Source organism: Mastigoproctus giganteus, chromosome 8, assembly GCF_048544385.1.
Source record: "Mastigoproctus giganteus isolate SK-2022 chromosome 8, ASM4854438v1, whole genome shotgun sequence".
Lineage (NCBI taxonomy): Eukaryota > Metazoa > Arthropoda > Arachnida > Uropygi > Thelyphonidae > Mastigoproctus > Mastigoproctus giganteus.
The window spans coordinates 130,879,615-130,903,448 of record NC_143582.1 but is presented as its reverse complement, the minus strand read 5'-3'; the positions used below and the strand labels follow the sequence as shown (position 1 = coordinate 130,903,448).

General features: G+C 35.1%; 1 protein-coding gene across 1 annotated transcript in view; it reads left to right on the top strand.

The window, feature by feature from the left end:
* The window catches only part of LOC150081821 (zinc finger CCHC domain-containing protein 8 homolog), a 412,851-nt gene that overhangs the window by 50,597 nt on the left and 338,420 nt on the right, over positions 1-23,834 (top strand). The window contains exon 2 of the mRNA XM_090380330.1: positions 7,994-8,140. Within this exon, the coding sequence (XP_090236456.1) occupies positions 8,019-8,140 (122 nt within the window). The 5' untranslated portion in view covers positions 7,994-8,018. The remainder of the gene's footprint in view (positions 1-7,993; positions 8,141-23,834) is intronic.

Here is a 23,834-nt window from a genome sequence, read left to right as displayed (position 1 = left end):
ACAAAAGTAAAAAACTCCTTGCTGTTTTTCTTTGCATCCCTTGCCAAAGATTTATCGTAATCTGCCTTCGCCTGCCTAACCTCCTTTGTAACTTGGTTAGAGATCAACTTATATCTATCATAATCTATTTCATATAAAGGGTCATATTTTTCTCCCCGATGCCTGAGAGGTTGTAGAGCATCAATGCGATTTTCCGAATGAGTGTCTGAAAGAGATTTCAGTGTCAATAAGGGAAGAAATGTACTTCTTTAAAACTGCACATTTTATTGATGCTGAAAAAAAAAATATATATATATATATTTCTTGAATCATCCTGAAGAAACAACCCCCCCCCTTTTTTTACCTTTCATGTTGGCACCATTGTTGTAGCCTTGGCCGATTATATTGTCAATATTAAGACCTCTGGAGTGCAATTTATTGATAACAGTGTCACATAAACCCTTTCCAGTTTAATCATTAACTGCCAAGAAACCTAGAAAATGTTTTTAAATGAGCACATCTCCTTTGCATGAAATGAAACAAACAATAATTATCATTTGTTCTATGCGGCTGATATCTGAAGTATAGTCCGTCCAGTATTATAGAATTTTTTTTGCTTTTTTAATACTTGACAAAATCTTGTTAGTGATGGTCTTAGCCAATATATCAATTATTTCATTCTGTATGTCTTGGCTTAAGTAATTAAATTTAAAGTCAGATCTTATAGCTCTTTCTATATGGGTTGGCATAACACTGAATGAATTTTCTGAACAATTCTATTAGTTTCAAAAAGTTTGTCTGATGAACTGTATGGGTATATTGGGAACCAAGAAATTTTATTATTTCAGTAAGCTTTGTAATCATATCTGACCAGTGTTTTTTCCTAGTTCGTACAACCTTTGGCTTTGTGAATTAGTTGTATTACTTATCAGATGATAATGAAATTATAGTAATCTTATAATACCGTGATAAATCTGATTAAAATTGAAGCAAGTGCTTAAAAAACGGTACTCACCTTGTATAAATCTGCAATAAATTTATTGGTAGATGGTGGTTAAATTTAGGTTGGAAGGTGCATTAAAAAGAACTAAGGTGGGGAATGGGGTGAAAATATTTTATACAGATGTTAAAATGAGCGCAAGGATGTAGAAGTGCAGATCTCCAATCCTTAGTTGTCGTAAAGAGGTTAAAGGATACAAGTGAAAAAAAGACCAGTGATGCCAATAGTCGTTATGAGGGACTTTCGTTGAATAGAACGTTATCAGTTGGCAAATGGAAGAGAAGTGAGCGCGTGTTGTATTTAAAGTTTATCTATACTCTTGTGATGCTCTTTTTGACACGTGGGAACTTTAGCCGCGAGAGGTTCCAAGCAGGTGAGAGGTTGAAGGGAAGTTTAGCGTTAATAATATTGAGATCGGAATGGTGTCGGTACCATTCAATGGTGAGGGCTTCATATTGAAGAATTCTATAGCTCGATCTAAGTTTAATAATGGTGATAGCAGAGTTGACAAGGGGGGGGGGGGGGTTGTGGGTTTGAGCATGGATTGTTAACTCGGTGCATGATTGTTGTTATTTGGTTTTTAGGAGCATTAGCAACGAAGGCCATATTGCTCCGGGATATGCAGTGGTCATTCCCTGACCTTTCCGCATCCTCCGTATTTGGTGGTGACGGGCTCGAACCCCGGTCTAATCAAGAAACGTGTGCTACACACGCACTGCTGCTCCTTCCCACCTGGCTACGAAGGCGCCCTCGGTGCATGATTGACCTGTCCTGAAACTGTTGAAGTGGTAGTATGCGCATGTATTGGAAGTTGTGGAGGAACCGAATTTGGTGGTAGTGGCCGATGTAACAGGTTTCACAGTTTGGTTGTCATTTTATGAAATATATTATATTATTGAGATCGTTGGTGGAATATTTGTGTGTATCTTTATAAGAATTAAATAGAGAACCTAGTTTATTGGTTCTCTATTTAATCTCACAGCACAACTCCGGCGTATATTCAAAGATACAGATATCTCCCTCACTTTCTCTACTTACAATAAACTATGTTCTCTGTTTAATTCTTATAAAGACACATACAAATATTCTACCAACGATCTCAATAATATATATCATAAAATGCCAACCAAACTGCGAAACCTGTTACATCGGCAGCACTACCACCAAATTCGGTTCTTCCACAACATCCAATACTCGCACATACTACCACTTCAACAGTTTCAGGACAGGTCAATCCTGCACTGAGTTAACAATCCGTGCTCAAACTCACAACCCCCCCCCCTTGTCGACTCTGCCATCACCATTATTAAACTTAGATCGAGTTACAGAATTCTTCAATATGAAGCCCTCACCATTGAATGGTATTGACACCATTCCGATCTCAATATTATTAACGCTAAACTTCCCTTCAACCTCTCACCGGCTTGGAACCTCTCGTGGCTAAAGTTCGCATGTGTCAAAAAGAGCATCACAAGAGTATAGATAAACTTTAAATACAACACGCGCTCACTTCTCTTCCATTTGCCAACTGATAACGTTCTATTCAACGAAAGTCCCTCATAACGACTATTGGCATCACTGGTCTTTTTTTCACTTGTATCCTTTAACCTCTTTATGACAACCAAGGATTGGAGATCTGCACTTCTACTTCCTTGTGCTCGTTTTAAAATCTGTATAAAATATTTTCACTCCATTCTCCACCTTAGTTCTTTTTAATGCACCTTCCAACTTAAATTTAACCACCATCTACCAATAAATTTATTGCGGATTTATACAAGGTGAGTACCTTTTTTTTTAAGCACTTGCTATTCAATTTTAATTACTTATCAGATTTTTTTTTTTTTTTGAAGTTGTACCACATTTTCAAATGCGTCATGTAGCTGAGGCTTGTTTCATGGGTCTGAAGTGTTTTGGATAAATTCCTCCATTGATTGTGATCAGTTGATACAAAACTGCTGGACAAATTGCTTGGATCTGTTGGCAAAAACAATTTACAACAGAAACAAAACACGTAATCTTTAGAAGTTGAGTATACTAGCCATGTCCTTGGTACTAATTTACCACTTTCCATTTTTCGTATATAATAAGTGTCACTAAATTTATGTTTACTAGAATCTCTAGGATATAAAATGCTTTTTTCTGAAAAGGTCCTGATTCTATAAGTATATTTCATAATTTATTTGTGAGTTTAGGCCATTTTGAAGGATCTTATAGTTCAGGTGTCGAGAAAAGCTATAAGCTTGAAGTTGATATTGGTTGTGACTGTTCCTCCTCAAAGGCCTCTGAACTATGTGGCAGTTCACATTTCTCTCCCATGCTCATTGCTGCTCTTGTTGAGAAATTATGATCATTATTAGTGACACAATGACTTCTTCCAGAAGTACTCCGTTGATTTTCTTCTGATTGAGATGTTAAGAAATCTTCATTATTATCAGTGAGATTTTCTTAAAGTTGATGGTATTCACTTATAGACATTGATTTTTTTTTATATAACAAAAAAGTGCTCCAGCTTGTTTATGTATGGCTTCTTCTATTGCTGCCTTCCTTTTACTATTTTGCCAACCTGGGAGTTTTTTTTTTTTTTTTTATTCCATTATAAGGGGATGACTTCATGCAGACAAATTCAATTAGAAAAAATAAAATTAAAATAGTAATGGAAAAATAAAGATTAAAATAAGAATGGAAAAATAAAGATTAAAATAAATTAATTAACAAAGACATACATTTCTGAAACTAGTTTTTAAGTTACATTAGTTTCAGTAGATTTGAAGTTCGAAATAAAATTAAAAATTTATTCTGCCAGCGTGATAATTATGCATTTTTGCAAACCTTAGTTCAGTTAATCCGATAATTTTCTTTCTTTGTTTCTTTAGATAAATTTGTTAGAATTGGATAGAGACTGAGATATCGGACTGATTGGTCAAGGTTTGCGAAAACCTCTATAAATGACTTGTTCATAGTATTTAATTTAATTGTATCAGGGGGCTGACCGGGTGGGTAAAGTGCCTGCCTGGCAACCCAAAGGTCACGGGTTCGAATCCCGCTTCGGGCTTGGATCAAAGTACTGCAAAAAACCTTGGGAGGTGCATTATGGCCACAGAAGCCGATGCGCCAACAACTACCAAAAAAAAAAAAAAAAATTGTATCAGTGATAAATACGAGTTATATATTATAATTAAAATAGGGTACTTACCAAATTATAAAACATTTAATGCAGAAATTCATCATATGATGCAACTATCAAAATCAAGATTATAAACCGATTAAATTTAAACTATTATTTTTATAATAAATCACAGTTTGAACAAAATTATAAGCCACTTTTTACTATTTTTAAATGATTATCAAGTGTACACTCTATTGATATGACATAACTAAGGACCTGTTAAAATATTCTTTTTTCTGCAAATATTAAAATTTGTCTTTTTTATAATGGAAGCAACACATTTATTTTATCTAGTTAAGTAGAAAACATAATAAATATTTTTCTTTGCTACTGAATAAGCTTTGTGTGTTTTATTGGACAGTAGTTAGTCCCATAAGAAGTTTTTAATATTAGTTTGTGTAAACAAATTAAAACAGTGAACATTTCTACTGGAATATTTTATTTTTTCTGTTATTTGTTGTAATATGACATTTAAATTGAATAGAATTGAAATGAAATGATAAATAAAGATAATAAAGTAGTGATTTTTGACAAAATAATATCAATTTACTTTTGTAAATATATGATTATCTACTAATGCAGTGGTTCTCAAACTTTTTAATGTGAAGACACCCTAAATCTATTATTAAAAATTCCTGGCATCCCCAGCACCGATTTATGGGCACTGGCAGAATATTTTGTAAGGTGGTGCATGTGGAAGGGCAATGAGGGAATTTTTTTTTTTGAAAAATGCATGAAAAAAACATTTGGCTTGTGGTACAGGATTTTTAAACAAAATTTTTTTTATTTAAAAATTGCCTCATACCACATTTTATGCACAATTTCTATCTCTCTAAGAATAATAAATTGTATGAAAAAAAATCTAAATTAAAGAAATAATATTTGATTGTTTTTTTTTTCATACTTATTTTATTATTTTTAGAACAATAAGTACATTTTCTAATTTATATCCAGAAACTAAAATAATTCAAAAAAAAAAAAAAAAAAATACAAAATTATATTGAAATTTTATTAATTTTAGGAAAAAATGCGTATTACAATAAAAATATATTCTTAAATAGAGAACAAAACAATTAATGTGAATCATGTGCTTGATGCGATTTACATAGTTTGTATATATTTGGGCGTATTTTAGACAAACATACTCACATTTCATTTTCAACTGACTTCAGTCTTTCCCTCTTTTTAGTTTTGATATTAACGAGCAAAGAAAATCCGAGTTTTCACAAGTATGACATAGAAAATTGTACCAAAACTTGAAGTGCTCCGGCTCGTATGTTGGGATGTTCCTTCTTAATTAATATCCAAAAGGATTCGAGTGAAATTTCAGAGTATTTTAATCGCAACATACAGTCATTGCGAATTTGTATTAATTCCTCTTCTTCTTTAAGGCTTAACTCCAATTTATTAGATGTCAATTCAACAAACGGATTTTGTATCCAGTTAAAACTGTTGATAGATATATCAGGAAAAATGAAAAATCTGTTCTAATGATGTTAAGTGTTCAGAAATTAACTTTATATTTTTATTTTTTGTTGCAGCTGTCTTTGAAAACATTTCCATGTTGGCTTCGTTAACTTTAATTTTCCAAAATTTTACCCTGTCTTTAAAAGTGGCAATTTTATCAGAAGATTTTAATAAATTTTCATCCCTTTCTTGCATACTGGAATTTACATTATTCAGTTCAAATATATCTGTTATATAAGCAAATTTTGTACACCAAAAATCATTTTTCAACAATTGATAAAATTCAAGCTTGTTTTCTTCTTCAAAAAAAGTGAATAGTTCTGCTTTTAATTCGTAAACACAACTCAATACTCGTCCTTTGGACAGCCATCAGACCTCAATATGAAGAAGGTTCAAATGCGAGATTCAAGTTATTCACACAGTTTTGCAAAAAACTGTGATTTGAAAGGCCTGCTCTTAATATAATTAACCATTTTAATTATTTCATTCAGGACAGTTAGTAATTCCTCTTCTAGTGTTTTTGCGATTAAAGCTTGTCGATGTAAAAAACAATGAGTAGATATGATATTCTTATTTTCTTTTTTGGCTAGTGTTAGAAAACCCTTTAATGACCCAACCATGGATGGTGCCCCATCTGTACATATTCCCACACACGATTCCCATGGTACATTTGTAGATTTTAAATATTCATTCAAAACGTTAAAAACATCTTTACCTGTTTTGGTTTGTTCTAATTCTTTGCAACATAAGAATTGTTCTATTATTTTATCATTTTTAATGATACGAACAAACAAACAGTAGTTGGGCTTTACCTCCAATATCTGTAGATTCATCTACTTGTAATGCAAATATAGGAGGAGATTCTTTAATTTTAGAAGAAACAATTTTTTCAATATTATCTGATGTATCGCAAATATGTCTGCGAATTGTATCATCAGACAAAGGAATTTTCTTTAATTCTTCTTTTATCCCAAACATTGTTCTACAAATTACTGCACAGGTGGGGAGAATTAGTTTCTCTGCAGTAGTATGTGGTTTCATTTCTTTGGGTCTTTCAATTGTCTAGACCAAGTGCCATCCTGATAGCATTGCTGAATTCTTTGGCAATCCACAGTTGCTTCCCGGTTGCTGCATAGAGCTTGATGTCATCCATGTACATGAAGTGAGTGCAGGTTATATCCATAACTTTCTTTGAAGTTATATCCATACTTGCTGCTGTTGAGCATGGTGGATAGTGGGTTGAGTGCTAGACAGAACCAGAGTGAGCTCAGGGCATCTTCCCGAAAGGTTCCTCTCGTGATGGGGATTGGTCTGGTTGTGATATTCTTGATCTTGATGGTGGTACTCCATTTGGCCATTGCTGCTTTTAGGAAGTTTGTCACTGAGAGATTCACTTTTTAGATCTTCAGCATCTCTATTAGCCAGCTATGAGGCACGGAGTTGAAGGCTTTGCGGTATCGAAATAAGCCATGTACAGGTTGTGGTGCTTCTTATAGGCTTGTTCTATAAATGCAGCATCTATGGTTAATTGCTCCTTGCATCTTTTGCTCATCCACTTGCATTCTTTCTGCTGTTCGGTCATTATGTTCTGGCTTTCCAAGGTCTGATATCTTCTTGGTTATGCTGCTGGTCAGGATCTTGAACATCATTGGAAGACAGGTAATTGATTTACCTGTATTATTATTATTTATTTATTTTTTTTTTTTTTTTTTGCATATCACACAAAATGTGGTGTGTAGACAAGTTTCTTGAGGGATCTATGGGAAGCTAGACTTTGTGAGTGTCATTATGCAGACCATGAATGAGTTATATAGCATGAAAATAAAGATACAAGCTTAAACATTGCACTAATTCTGAGAGGTATGTTGTTAGAGTTGTTAGTGACTTTTTGTCTAGCTTTTCTGGAAGCCAAAATATAGGTGATTGTGTATTGAGCAGATTGTGGGCAGATACATTTTTAATTTTATTTTTTTAATCTACCATATTCTGAAATGTGAAAGGCATATTTTCAAGGTGGGTTAGAAATATTTTTCAATGATCAGTGTTTTATTATTGAGAAAAATAAAACAAAATGATAATTTATTTGGGTGGGGGAGGTTGACAGTAAAGGTAGGAACCAAAAGGGGTGTGCAGGTGTAACTAGGAATAAAAAGGGATCTGGAGCTGAAAGAGTTTGAATGCTTGAATACAAACTTTATTCAGCTCTTCATTAAATTTATTTAGGTAATAAATAAATTTAACAAAGGATTGAATAAAGATCATGTGATACTCAGTTTTCTTTTAAAATAATAAGGAGAATTAATTAGCAACATTGAGTAGTTCTTCATTCCTTCTGTGTATGAATATATTCATCACGTGATGTTTCTTTTTATCTGATGTAGGCTCTGTGAAACTTATTTTTTAGACATGCCCTTAACAGAAGCAGATAAAAAATTAAAAAAACAACTTAATCGAGCTGTAAATGGTGTCGGTGATAAAATTGACTTGCCTTTAATTCAAGTGATCTTTAAAACCAAAAGACTTTCCAGGTAGGTGGTATTTTTTTAAATTTTGTAATATAAGTTTAATTGATCCTAAGTTGATAGTTGAAAGTATGGTATCAGAAACATGACTGTGTGTGGGTGTGGTAGTAACCAGCCAGTTATTAGTCACTGGGTTTGTGTCACTTTACAGCCATCTTACAGATCCAGGTTCAGATTTTTTTGTCAGTAATGAAAAGAACTTTTGGCAATCTTTTCATTTGGAAGTGAAAGTGTGCCGTTTTTTCCATAGGTTTTTATTCCTACAAACAGGCAGTCTTAAAATACTTCACTCATACACCCACAGAAATGTATGGCCTGAATTGTCTTGGCACAAATTCAGAAATCTTCTCAACCAATGTTGCAAATGATAGCATAATCTGTCAGTCTGTAATTAATTGATCTTTTAAGTGTATTGTATGCACAGAAATCCCATCCTTTTTGGTGAATATCAAAATGTGTGCAGAACAATTCATTTAATTTTCAATAATAATCTGGAGAGCTTTTCACTTATTTGCAAATAATTGTAATTTACATAGAAAGGTGCTGAAACTTATTCATTTTTGAATGAGAGAGAAGTAAGAATCTTGAAAATTACTTGTTATTAGCATTGAAATAAATTTTAATAAATCAGTTTTAATTCCTAATGAGTTTTTCAAATTTTTGCTATTTGTTACCTAACTTTTTTGATTTATAATTATAATAATATTGTGACTCAGACAATATTTTTTATTAATCTACTAAAGTTTGAAAGTACTTTAAGAAAATTAAAGATTTTTTATTGTTATGGGTATGAAATAACTGCAGTTTTATTATTGTCAGATACATTTCTTTTATATTATTGTATAGTTATTAAATGTGATTTTTGGCTGTTTAATTTGTTGAACATTTTTTCCCCCCTTTTCACAACTATGTGTAGTAATGTTCATTGTACTTCTGCAAGCACACAAGAACACAAAAGTCTTGGTTTTCACTGCTATGTTTTTGAAGAACACTGCAAAAAAATTAGTTTGGAGTGAGTATGAATGAGTATGTCAGTGAGTAAAAAAAAGGAGTGAAAACTTTACCGATTTATTCTGAGATATGCTGCCTGTTATGTTATTTTTGAAGATGTTCAAATGGTAGTTCAGTACAAGAGAAAATAGATTCAAAGTTATGGATAAAAGAAAGGGTTTTTCAGTGTTAAGATTATTAGTTATCAATTTTTTTACTTTAGGTGACGAGTAATGTTGTTTTGGCAAGAATGTCTAAGAAATAATGCTTTTTCACTGGCAAGAAATAGTGTGTTTTTTTAAAAGTGACAGAAGGTAAATCAGCTGTTTGATGTAGTGTTTTGCAAGCTGGTAAATAAATAAAGTTTTTGCAGATAACCTCGAAATTTTACTCATTTCTCATGAATGTAGAGGTAGGATTCTTCCTTTTTTTGTTTTTGGAGCTTTCATGGTCTTTACAGTCTCGTTTTGGCAATAATAATGTGTAGAGTAGATGTTTTGTTCTGAGCCTGATTTCTCTTATTCAAAGCCTTCACCTGTGCCCCCCCCCCATAGAATATTTTTGAAAGGAAAGGCTTAAAGATTAAACAAGTAATAAAACAGAGAATTTTTGTTGAAACGGTCGAATACTCTAAAGATGAAACTGTTTTATTTTTTTGAGAACTCTTTCACATTGCAAAAACTGTTTTTATTGTTAGAAAACAAATTATCATTAAAGTACAGTGGCCACTTAGTTTTTTTATTTTTAGGATTAATAACTAATGTCTGCCTTTGTTAAAGTGTCTGCTAACATTGTAAAGCATTGCGTGTTAGTTTGTTCATAATTTGTAAATAACTGATGAACTTTTTGTAAATAATAATCTCTACATTTATTTTCCAGTTGTATGAATTATAAAAATGTCCTTTTTTGTGAATGTCAGAATCTGATAGAAATGAGTTTCTGAATCTTTGTGTACCATATGCTTTTAAAAGGGAAATTTCAGTACAAATACAATAAGTTTTTGAATATCTCATTGCATCCCCCCCCCCCCCAATCTGAATAGTTCAGATGGGGGGAGATGCAGTAAATGAGGACTTGTGGTTTATAAGTTGCTACCAATTCAGTTATTCTGTATCTTAGCAACCAGTTCAAATCTGTTCTTTTCTTTTTCTTGGTACATAGGTATGGACAGATTTCTGGATATTCATTTGTTTTTCAAGTCTAAACAAAGGAAACAAAGGAGAAACTGAAAACATTTGTTAAGTATTGAGTTCAGTCTTTGATTGTCAGGTCATAATTTGGAAATCTGAAATTAAAAATTTGGTTGTAATTCAGCAATGAAATGTTTAAAATAAACTTTGTAGTAGCTACTTCTTGGAAGCATTATTTTTATTGAATGCTGTGGGTGAAAAACTGCAGGCTTTTACTTTTTTGCATGTTTCTTCATGAAGGTCTTTGTAATGGGAATAAGGATTTCCCCATCTTGAATGGGTTGCATTGCTTCCTTGAATCCACAGAAACTAGATGGAATAGTAGATTCAAGGGCAAGATTCATCTGTTTAAAAGTAACTTAAGTATTTCCAATAGATATACAGCATTTATTTTATCATCACATACAACTTTTTACTATCAGTGACTGCTAGTATGTAAATGTCTATAACTCAACGTTTTGAATTATTAAGAAAAAAAATATTCCTTATACTCAAGTACAGTTAATTTAAAAAATGTGTTTTGGTAATGAAATTAATATACACCTAAAAGAAGACATTACAAATATTCATAGAATGCCAGATTGCCTTAGTGAAGAGTCTGAATTAGAACTTGTTTGTTTGTTATTTGGTTTTTAGGAGCATTAGCAACTAAGGCCATATTGCTCTGGGATATGCGGTGGTCATTCCCTGACCTTTCCGCATCGTCCGTATTTGGTAGTCATGGGCTCGAACCCCGGTCTAATCAAGAAGCGTATGCTATGCACTGCTGCTCCTTCCCACCTGGCTACAGAGGCGCCCTGAATTAGAACTGTTTTGTTACCAGTTTTGTGCCGAACATTATGAGAACTGTATGTAAAAACCTTAGTATATAGAGTATGGTTATTAAATAACGAGATTGCATGTACAGCCACTACACAAAGTGCCACCTGTGAAACAAAGGCACAGCAGTTGACCTTGAACCATTCCCTAGTTGTCTACCAAGTCACATTCCAGCATGCTCATTCGCAGTTCATTTGCAGTGAGACAGGTATTCATTACCTTGTGTTTTTGCAGTTTGCTGGAAAAATGATGGACAAAAGAATTGAACAATAATTAAACCTCAGATTTTTAACAAAAATAAAGAAAATGAAGAAAGCTTCTATTGGAATGAGCAGCAGCCTGGAAAACAAAATTCAGGGTATTTCAGAGACTGCTGGGAGTCATTGCGGTACGAGTAAACACATGGGTTATGTTAGGGTAGCTAAGAATAGGAACAGGCGCATGTATACTTGCGTATACACCAATGCTAGGAGTTTGGTAAATAAATTTGATGAATTTGAGGTGTTGGTCAAAACATCAAAGGCAGATATTGTTGGGATATCAGAGACGTGGTGTCACACAGATATAAGGAATTCAGAACTGGAATTTGGGGAGTACAATGTGTACAAAAAGGATAGACAGGATAGGAAGGGAGGAGGGGTTATGCTATTTATTAGTTAAGAAACGCATAAAATCCAAGGAAGTGAAGTAAACTGACTCGACACTGCACTGTCCAGTTCATCACTGGACAGTGCAGTGCCGAGTCAGTTTAGTGTGACATAAGCATTGGGAGATCAAATTTGAGAGTAGGAGTGTGCTATCGGCCTAATGACTCTGATGAGTATAATAAGAAACTGTATAGGGAAATAGAGTGAGCCAGTAAATCAGAGTCTTATAATGGGAGATTTTCTTTTCCCAGATATTGACTGGAATTTGTGGGTTGGTCGCTCACACACTAGCAAGGCTTTTGTGGATTTATTGGATGAGTGTTTTCTACATCAGCATGTTCGGGAGGCAACTAGAGGGAGTAATACTCTTGATCTGATTATCAGTAGTGATTCTTCATGCATTAAGAATCTGCAGATAAAGGAACCACTATGTGGCAGTGATCACAGTGTGCTGAAGTGGGATTTACCATATTTTCTCACTTATAAGACGCGGTTTTTTTCGCAAAGAAATACTTGGAAAATCATCCTGCATCTTATATGGTCAATGTCAGATTAGGCCTAAAGACTACCAGCAATGCATTTTCGATGATGAGTGCCGGTAAACTGAGTTCTGGAAACTTCCCTTTGAAATTCACACCAATTTTACTTAAGATTTATCTGTTGAAATATATTTTTAACAATTATCAGTGGTTACAATCTATGGCAACAATACATACCAGTAATCTTTTTTTTGGAAAATTTGTTGAAATCTGCATGATATGAATCTCACCATCAGACGTAAGTAAAAACTTGTTTCATTTTCCCATGTGTTTGCTTCCTCTATAATATGATCTTGTGCTTTTATGGTATTCCTCTATGATCTCACGCTTTTATGGTATGGCGGGCTAATTAGACTGGATCGGGATTTTTCAATTCCGACCGTCTTTTACAAAGAGAAAGTGATGCCCGTATTTGTCTTAGGGCGAGTAAGAATTTCTGTTACGTTACTTCTGTCAAGCTTTTTTCAGAAACAAACATTTCATTATTGGTTGAACATTTACCCAAGCATATACCATTATTTTGAGAAAAATATATTACCGCATTTAATTTTATTATTATTATTTTCTTTATTAATAATTTTTTTATAAATTTCAGGACACCCTGTTATGATGTTACTTTAAAGGCATTGCTACACAATTGCCTTTAAATTACAAGTAATGGAATTTGCAAAGCAATATGGGAACTGTGCTGCTGAAAGACATTTTGGACCACCTCCTACCAAGAAAATGGTACGTGCCTGGCGAAAGCAAGTGGAGGAACTTCAACAAGTAATAAAGTCAAAACACAACCTTCGCAATCAAAAAGCTAGATGGGAGGAACTGGAGAATGAGATGAAGACGTGGGTTACAGATCAGAGGAGCCAAGGTATTGTGATAATGACTAAAAATATCATTTCTGAAGCTAAATTGAGGGCAGCTGCAAGAGGGCATGATGACTTTACAAGTGCTATAGGCTGGTGCTATAGATTTATGAAGAGACACGGATTAGCGATGCGAACAAGAACAAAAATAGCACAGAAAATGCCTGAGGAGTACGAAAACAAAATTATTGATTTTCACCGATATATTATCAAAGTCAGAAAAGAAAATGGCTTTGAACTTAGTCAAATTGCAAATATAGATGAAGTTCTATTGACGTTCCCTCTAATAAGACAGTTGATTTTAAGGGTGCTAAATCTGTGACCATTAAAACTTTCGGCAATGAGAAATCCCATTTTACAGCAGTGCTGGCATGTTGTGCTGATGGTACCAAGTTACCATCATTATTAATATTTAAAAGGAAAACAATGCCAAAAGAAAGAATTCCAGCAGAAGTTTTTATTCAGCTTCACCCCAAAGGATGGATGGATGAGCATGGTGTGAGGTTTTGGCTGGAAAAGGTGTGGTCACGCCGTCCTGGTGGACTTCGCAAGAAGCCGTTGCTTCTTGTGTGGGATCAGTTCTGGTCTTACCTAACTAATTGTACTAAAATAAGATTAAAAAGTTTAAAGACGCAAATGGCTGTAATTCCTGGAGGGTTAACGGGTCAATTGCAACCCCTGGATGTATCAATAAATAAGCCTTTCAAGGACTACATGCGTGAAGAATGGAATAAATGGATGATGCTCCCACAGCATGAACTAACATCAACAGGGCGCAGCAAAAGACCTACCATTGTACAGGTTTGCCAGTGGGTCAAAAATGCTTGGAATGAAATTAAAATGGAGACAATAGTACGATCATTTAAGAAGTGTGGCATAACCAATGCTCTTGACGGCATGGAAGACGACCTTTTGTATGAGGAAACAGCTTCATCTGACTCAGAGATCACTCATAACATGGACGATGGTGACATTGAATATCTTGAATATTATGATGATTTCATTAAGAACAAATAAAGATTTTTAAAAATTTCTTGTGTTTTATGAATTGAATAAAAACTCCATGTTGTAAGTCCATTTAATAAAAAAATTTAAAAAAATAAATGTAACTCCATTTAATATATTTTTAATACCTACCCTCTGATTACGTCCCGTATCACGCCATGTCGCCATATTTGTTTACATCAGTCGGTAAAAAGATCGCTTCTTAGTTTCACCGTAAACAGTATCGAAGGATAATAGAAGGGTTATTATTTTTTCCAAAATATGTGGCCAAAACTAGGTTGCATCTTGTATGCCCGTGCATCTTATAAGCCGGAAAATACGGTACTCAAAGAGGTAACTACCATCAGGGGTAAAGGGAAGGGTTTTTGCTTTATTAAAAGGTTACTACTGTGGTCTAAGACAGAATTTAAATTCTATACGGTGGGACCAACAGATGATGTTACCAACAGAAAATTCAAAATGGAAGCATTCAAAGAATTTATCTTGGAAGCTACTAGGCTTTACATACCAACTAAGAAATATTGTTCAAGGTTTAGACCTAAATGGATGTCAGATGAACTAATGAGACATGGCAGAGAAGAAAAATGCATGGGATACATATAAATTAATGGGTGACATGGAAGCCTATGAGAGATATAAGCTGGTCTGTAACCAAGTCACAAAGGAGATTAGGCAGGCAAAGGCAGATTATGAGAAATCCTTGGCAAAGGATGCAAAGAAAAACAGAAAAGAGTTCTTTACCTATGTAAACTCTAGAAGGAAAGGGATGAATCAGATTGGTCCACTGGATATTGATGGTTCAACTGTTGATGATCCTGCTCAGATGGCTAACAAACTAAACGAGTATTTTGCATCTACATTGAAACATGAGGAGTTATTCTGGGAGGGGAATGTTAGAGGTGAAGTAAACTCTGGCAGTGAGCTAGATGATTTTGTAATAACTTAGAAGAAAGTGAAGCAGAAATTAGTAGTAGTGGCATGGGATGCAAGAAAGCAAGTGTATGAGCTTATGCAGCATCAGCCAAAAAAAAAAAAAAAAAAAAAATTACACCATTCACTCCAAATGCCTGTCCAGTTCCTCCTTAAATTTATTCAACCTATCAACTTCCACAATGACAGATCGAAGTTTGTTCAGGCAATTAACCACCCACTGGCTAAAGGCAAATTTCCACACACCTATTCTACATATGTCTTTTCTTAATTTGAATTTATGCCCCCTTAGGTTCGTAATCTGAAGAAGTGGAAGGATCCCTTCAGAATTCAGCGGGCTCAGTTTTTTTTTTTGGCTGATGCTGCATAAGCTCATACACTTGCTTTCATGCATCACATGCCACTATTACTACTACTAATAATTTCTGCTCCACTTTCTTCTCAGTTATTACAAAATCATCTAGTTCACTTCAATTGTTGAAGATAAACATAAAAAAGGCACCCAGGGTCGATGGGATCTATCCAGTTATATTTAAGGAGGCAGCAAAGAACGTAAGCAAACCCTTAGCCATAATTATGAGAGCTTCTTTGGACTCAGGGGAGATACTCATGGACTGGAGATGTGCAAATGTGACTCCAATTCACAAAGGACGATCAAAGGGCGACACAAGTAATTATAGACCTGTTAGTTTAACTTCTGTTACAGGAAAATTAATGGAGGTACTGGTTAAGGAAGCACTGCAGGTTCATCTAGACAAGACTTCAGTTATAGTTCGGACACAGCATGGTTTTGTTAAGGGAAAGTCTTGCCTGACCAATTTGATTGGATACTATGATGTGGTCACAAAGGAACTGGATGCAGGGAATAACTTTGATATTATATATTTGGATCTTAGAAAGGCTTTTGATACTGTTGCACATGGAAGACTGCTGAACAAATTGGAGCAGTGTGGCATTGGAGGCAAATTGCTGCTATGGATTAAGGGATGGCTGAGGGGGAGAAGACAGAGAGTTGTAATCAATGAACACTGCTCATCGTGGACTAATGCTATTAGTGGAGTCCCTCAGGGTTCAATGTTGGGTCCATTGTTGTTTTCTGTATTTATAAATGATATTAATGGTGGTATATCAAGCTTAATGTCCAAGTTTGCAGACGATACAAAGGTTGGCAGGGTTGTTAAGGACACTACTGATGCTATGCTGCTGCAACAGGATCTGGAAAGTTTGAGCAGATGGGCTGAGAGGTGGCAAATGAAGTTTAACATTGAGAAATGTAAAGTACTACGTATGGGAAACAGTAACTCCAGTATAACGTGGCAACTCTGTGACAGTGGTAGAGAACGAAAAGGACCTGGGGGTAATTGTGCAGGCAGATATGAAGTTTTCTGAGTAGTGCAGACGGTCTGCAAGAGTAGCTCATGTTGTCTTGTCAATGATATATACAGGAATTTTTCTAGCAGGGATAAGGAGGTGTTATCCCCTTGTATAAGGCAATGATCAGGCCACATCTTGAGTACTGTATACAGGTCTTGGAGGCCTCATTTCAAGAAGGATGTAGAGCTGCTGTAAAGAGTACAGAGAAGGGCAACAAGATTATTGAATGGAACAAAGGGTTGCTATTACGAAGAAAGGCTTAAATTTTGCAAATTACAGTGTCTGGAGACTTAGGCACCTGTGAGGTGATCTGATTGAGGTGCATAAAGCCTTGAATGGTTTGAGCATGCGCAATGCTGATGGAATTCTTCCTCTTGCTCAGAATAATCACCTGAGAGGGCATAAATTCAAATTGAGGAAAAACAGATTTAGGATAGATGTGCGGAAGTTTGCCTTTAGCCAGTGGGTAATTGGTTGGTGGAACAGACTTCCATCCCTTGTTTTGGAAGTTGATAGCCTAAATAAATTTAAGGCTGAGCTGGACAGGTATTTGGAACGAATGGAGGGGGTGAAATGGGAGTGGTTTTTTTTTTTTTGGCTGGTGCTATATAAGCTTGTATATACAAATATTATTATTGCCTTTTTTTATGGAATAATTTGTAAAATAATAAGAGGAGTTTACCTCAATATAGTACGTAGAACCTTCCGTATGATACTCTCTAGAAATTAAAACGAAAAAATCAAAAAACTTACATTAGAGTAAAAAATAATTAAAAACCAATTTAACACAATTAAAAAGAATAACAAAAATGTTCAAAACGATTTTCCTTCCTGAAGCTGACAAAGCTTTTCAACCATATGTCGTGATCACAGGAATGAAAATTGCCGAATAGGGTTGAACACGAAACTTAAATAGTGATTATTTGTCTTCTCCCATGTGCATAAAGGTCCACACATCGGAGATCAAATATGGCCGACGAACATTAACAGAATTCTCGTGTAATTTAATTTCTACGGTTTCTGCAACGAATAGTTGCGATTAATAATTACGTTGGATAATAATTAAGTATTTTGGCCTCATTAAATAAAAAAAGTATGTTTTTCGTTAATGGCATGAAAAGCTAATTCTGACGCTTCTGAACGAGAAACACGAACTGAGGCTTCATGTCGATTTACACGAATATTCAGAGAAAAACAAGTCGAACCTTGGTAAGACAAGTCGCAATCACCGCAAGAAATTTTGTATACCAGGTCATTAATTTGTGTTGCGAATGCGGAAAGAACTGAGCTATTGTTCAGTATAGTGTGTAATTTCTGTATTGGCCTGGCCACAATTTTAAATTCGGTATCTTTAAAGAATCTATTAAACTGCTTGTGCGACTGTTCAATGTATGGGACAGAAATAAAGATTGGTGTAGTATTTTGTATCCTATCCTTAGCCTGTACCCTAATTCAGTTTATTGTGGCAAGGGGATAACCCCTGTTTAAGAACCTGCTAGTTAATATTTGTATTTCTGAGCCCAAAGCAGATTCCGTCATTGAATATTTATAGGCATTTAGAAATTGATTAAGGATAATCGATATTTTTTAGGTGAACGGGTGATAGCTATTATAATGCAGAAGCATACCAGTGTTTGTATGTTTTTGATAGATGCTAAATTGGATTTTATTCGAGTCCCGAGTAAGCGTGAAATTTAGAAAATTTAATGACTTTGTATCCGTATCCTCCCTTTCCAATGTAAATTTGAGTTTAGAATGAATATTATTAAAGAATGTAAAATGTCTTGGATAGTACTACTGTCAGTAATAACTAGAACATCGTCTAAATACCTCCCATAGGTGTCAAATGTATATGCTCAATCGTTGAGAGATAGATCTCTGACATTAAGCCGCTCAGGCTCAAACCCATTGGTAATCCAAAAATTTGTTTGTACACCTTGTCTCGAAAGGTGATATAGTTGGCCTCAACTAACAGTTTAATCAAGTGAAAAATTTCCTTAATAGGTAGCTTCATATAATTATTCGGTATCGAGTTATTATTTAACATATCCCAAATAATATCTAATGTATATTCAACGTTTACATTCGTATACAACGAGGTAACATCTAGTGAGAATAAATTGTCATTGTCGCCAAGTCTACAGTCTTTAAGATTATTAAATAATGTATCGTAGTTCTTAATCCCAAATTGTATTACCTGTCTAAAGGGTTTTATAATGCTATATACATGTGTGGTTAAGGATGAAAATGCTGAGTTCCTTGTAGGAAACAAAAGGTCGAATAGGAAATCCAGTCTTGTGTAATTTTACCTAACTGAAAAGTGAAGGAATATTGTACGTTCTCGCCTTTAATTCCTTTAACTGAGCCATAGTAATATAGTTGTTTTTTCAATATGTGGTTAACGTTTTATTGTATTGATTGACCAAATTGGTAAACAGTGCCGGGTCTACTTCAAGATAAGTGGAGGTATCTGAAACAACTGAATCTAACTTATTAATATAGTCAGGTTTATCTAGTATTACAACTGTATCTCCTTTATCTGCCCTCTGTATAATAATGTCTTTATTTTCCCGAAGTTCTCATAAAGCTGAACTGTCATGTGTATTCAATTTAGGAAGTCGTGTATATAGAGGTAAACTCCTCTTATTATTTTACAAATATTAATATCAACGTAGAACGTATTGAGCATTACAGCTCTGATTTATACTATCTAATTTATGAAATAATATAAATTTAACTTATTTTATATAGCGTACCCTCAGAATGTTCTTTTAGTGGCATAATGCAAGGTATAATGAAAGGAGAAAAGTGGAAAATGAAGCATTTCAACCTACATAGAGTAAAATCTGCATAGCTGCCAACTCTTTGAATTTACAATGGAGAATCTTGGCTTTTTCAATTGATTTCGACTCTTCTCTATAGTATGGTTGGTTAAAAGAGTTTCTCTGTTTTTTTTCTCCACAGAAAATTAAAACTACATTTTTTAAAAAAAATTTGAGAATTTTGGCCTATTTTCATTAATAATTGGCCGTCGTGTGTTCTGTGTTAGTTTACATTTCAGAATATAAAAACGTAATAATAGCGTTGTTCTATCTTACGTTTGTCCTGTCATAATACTTGGATAGTGTGAAGCTAATTAATGATGTCTTGCATTAGATGCCAAAAAAAATAGGACAGAATTTCAGAACATCTGTGCAAGATTTTCCATGTATTTTAAAATCTGTAATAAGTAACACATTTCCCCTGTGTACTACATACATGGATACGATTGTTTGATTTGAAGTGGTGGGGAAACATGATGTAATCAGATATTTGCATATAAATAAGCATAATGACAGTGTGCAGTGCATAGAAAGAAATGTAAAAATAGGTGTCAGATTTCATAGTGATGATGATGTAATAACTGTCAAATGTTTATTTTCATCTTTGGTCATAGTATATAATCTTCCTCTGAGTCGTGCTGATCATGCAGATTCATTGTTCAGAAATACATTTCCTACTAGCGAAATAGCAAAAAAATATTGTAGAAGAACAAAAACAACATGCATTGTTAGTAAAAATGCATGGATAGGGAAAAAAGACATTGTGAGCGCTGAAAATTGGACCATTTTTGGTTGCTTCTGATGGCATTAAACAAAGATATTCTGAGTTATAATTGTAGCTACCATTTTCTGGATTATGATGGAGAAGCCTTCTTTTTTCTTTGGTTTGATCCTTCTCTGTCCCACTGTCATAATGTAGTTAGTGACAAAGTTTCTACGTCTTTTTGCAAAACCTCAGTTTTCTGTATCTTTTCTTTGTTTGTTTGTTTGTTGTTATGTTCAGTTACATAATAGCATTGGTGGATGTTATGTGCTAATTAACAGTGTCTTTCAGTATGACACCGGAGAAATACAATATAAAATTTCGGAACATATGTACACAAGATTTTCCATGTATTGTAAAATCTGAAAAAGTAACTTGTTTGCTTTGTGTACCGTATGTAGATGTGATTTTCAAATACCACCACTATAAGCAAAGTGGTGGTATTTCACTGGTTGATGAAAGTCATCTACCACCTGAAAGGTGTTGGGTCCACTGTTGTTTTGTATATTTATCAATGATATTGATGAAGGTATTAGGCTTAATGTTGAAGTTTGCAGATGATACAAAGGTTGGCTCATAATGGCAGTGTGCTTCTGCAACAGGATCTAGATAATTTGGGCAGATGGGCTAAGAAGTGGCAACTGAACAAATGCAAAGTACTGCATATGGGTAGAAGTAATCCCAGAGAAACTTACCAACTGTATGGTACTACACTTAAGGTGGTAGAAAATGAAAAAGACCTGGGAGTAATTGTGCAGTCAGATATGAAGTTTTCTGAGCAATGCAGATAGGCTGCCAGGGCAGGTCATGGGGTTTTGTCAATGATATATAGGAATTTTGCTAGCAGGGAAAAGGAGGTGATTGTCTCTCTGTATAAGGCAATGGTCAGGCCATGCATTGAGTACTGCATACAGGTCTGGGCTAAGAAGTGGCAACTGAACAAATGCAAAGTACTGCATATGGTAGAAGTAATCCCAGAGAAACTTACCAACTGTATGGTACTACACTTAAGATGGTAGAAAATGAAAAAGACCTGGGAGTAATTGTGCAGTCAGATATGAAGTTTTCTGAGCAATGCAGATAGGCTGCCAGGGCAGGTCATGGGGTTTTGTCAATGATATATAGGAATTTTGCTAGCAGGGAAAAGGAGGTGATTGTCCCTCTGTATAAGGCAATGGTCAGGCCATGCATTGAGTACTGCATACAGGTCTGGAGGCCTCATTTTAGGAAGGATGTTGATTTACTTGAGCGTGTACAGAGAAGGGCAACAAGATTGGTGAGGGGAATGAAGAGATCCTCTTACCAAGAGAGGCTTAAGTTCTACAAATTGCAGCGGCTGGAACTAGGCACCTGCACGGTGATCTGATTGAGGTGTATAAGGCCGAATGGGTTGAGCATGCTGAATTCTGATGGGATTCTTCCATCTGCTCAGATTATAAACTTAAGGGAACATAAATTCAAATTGAGGAAAGATAGTTGTAGAATAGATATGCTGAAATTTGCCTTTAGCCAGCGGGTGTTTAATTGGTGGGACAAACTTCCATCTGTCATTGTGGAAGTTGATAGCTTAAATAAATTCAAGGAAGAACTGGACTTTTAGAGGGAATGGTTGTGGGAATTTTTTTTAATTTAATTTTTTAAAATTTATTTATTATTTATTTTTTGACTGATGCTACATAAGCTCATATGCTTGCTTTCTTACATCACATGCCTCTATTACTATTTGCAGAACTAAAGCCTTTCTTGGTAAGAGCACCCCCTTTATTCCTGTCAGCAGTCTAGTTGTCCTTCTCTGTTCTCGTTTCAGCAGCTCTACATTCTTCCTAAAATGAAGACTCCAGACCTGTATGCAAAATCAAGATGTGCAAAATCATTTCCTCATACAATGGGATAATTGCCTCCTTATTCTTACTAGCAAACTTGTTGTATATTATTGATAAAACCACATGAGCTGTCCTGGTAGCCTGTCTCCATTGCTCAGAAAACTACACATCCAACTGTACAATTACCCCCAAGTCTTTTTTGTTTTCCACTACCGGGAGTGTAGTACACAGTTGGTATGTTAATATAGGATTAATGGGAGATGCAGTAATTTGCATTTGTCAGTGTTAAACTCAATTGCCATCTCTCAGCCCAAGTGCATAATTTTTATAATTTTGTTACTGTAGTATACTGTCAACATTGTAATTAAACAACCTGCCATCTTTTGTATAATCTGGAAATTGAGACATCAAATTTAAATATTATGCCTGATAAATCTTAATCAACATTATTAATAAATACAAAAAAAAAAAAAGCAAGTCCCCCAGCAATCAACTGTGGGGGATTTCCCTGATAACATTAATCCAGAATGAGCGGTGTCCATTAATAACAACTCTCTGTGTTCTCCCACTCAAACCATCCTTTTATTCATAGCAGTAACTTGCCCTTAATGCTACACTAATCCAATTTGTATATCAGTCTATTATGTGCAACAGTATAAAAAGCCTTCATGAAATCAAATATATGATATCAAAATTATTTTTTGAGCATAGTTCCCTTGTTACTGCACCATTGTACGCAATCAAACTGGTCAGCAAGATCATCCCTTGACAAACCCATTTTTGTGAGTTACAAGACAGAACTTAGTTTTAGGAGTGAAATCAACTAGGCTATCCCTGTCCCACCGGAGAGCCACCCGGAACCTGGCATTCGAGGAACTGACGGTGGATGCTTGAGAAGATGAAGCTATTATCATTAGCATTAGTTGAGACATATGATGCAAGAAAGCAAGCTTATACAGCATCAACCAACCAAAAAAAACAAAAAAAAACCTTACCATTTCACCCATCCGGTCACTCCAAATGTTTTTGCCTAGTTCAGTTAAATTCATTTAAGTTCTCAACTTCCACAACAACAGATTGAAGTCTGTTCCAGCAATCAACTACCCGCTGGCTAATGAAAAGACCTGGGGGTAATTGTACAGTTGGATGTGTAGTTTTCTGAGCAATGGAGACAGGCCACCAGGACAGCTCGGTTTTATCAATAATATACAAGAAGTTTGCTATTAAGAATAAGGAGGCGATTATCCCATTGTATGAGGCAATGGTCAGGCCACATCTTGAGTTTTGCATACGTATCTATTCTACAACTGTCTTTCCTCACTTTGACACTAAGCCACCTGAAGTTCTTAATCTGAGCAAGTGGAATTAACCCACCAGCATTGAGCCTACTCAAACCATTCAAGGCCTTGTACACCTCAATCAGATCACCTCACAGGTGCCTAGTCTCCAGATGCTACAACTTGCAAAATTTAAGCCTCTCTTGCTGAGAGCACCCCTTTGTCCCTTTCATCAATCTTGTTGCCCTTCTCTTTACTCATTCTACCAGGGGCTCACATCTAGTGAGTATGGGCATGGCACACCCAGGGTCCTGAGCTGGATATCATCATTCTTCTCTTTCTTGGTGATTCCTTTCTACTTATCTCTCTCAGGGTAACTCGGAAATTTTTTTTTTTTTTTGCTGGTGCAGCATAAGCCTCAGACTTCCTTGCACCATGGCTAATAATAATAATAATAACTCTACATCCTTCCTAAAATGAGGCCGCCAGACCTGTACGCAGCACTCAAGGTGTGGTGTGACCATTGCCTTATACAAAAGTATAATCACCTCCTTGTGTCTGCTAGCAAAATTCCTATATATCATGGACAAAACTCCATGACCTGCTCTGGCAGCCTGTCTGCCCTGCTCATATCTGACTGCGCAATTACCCCCAGGTCTTT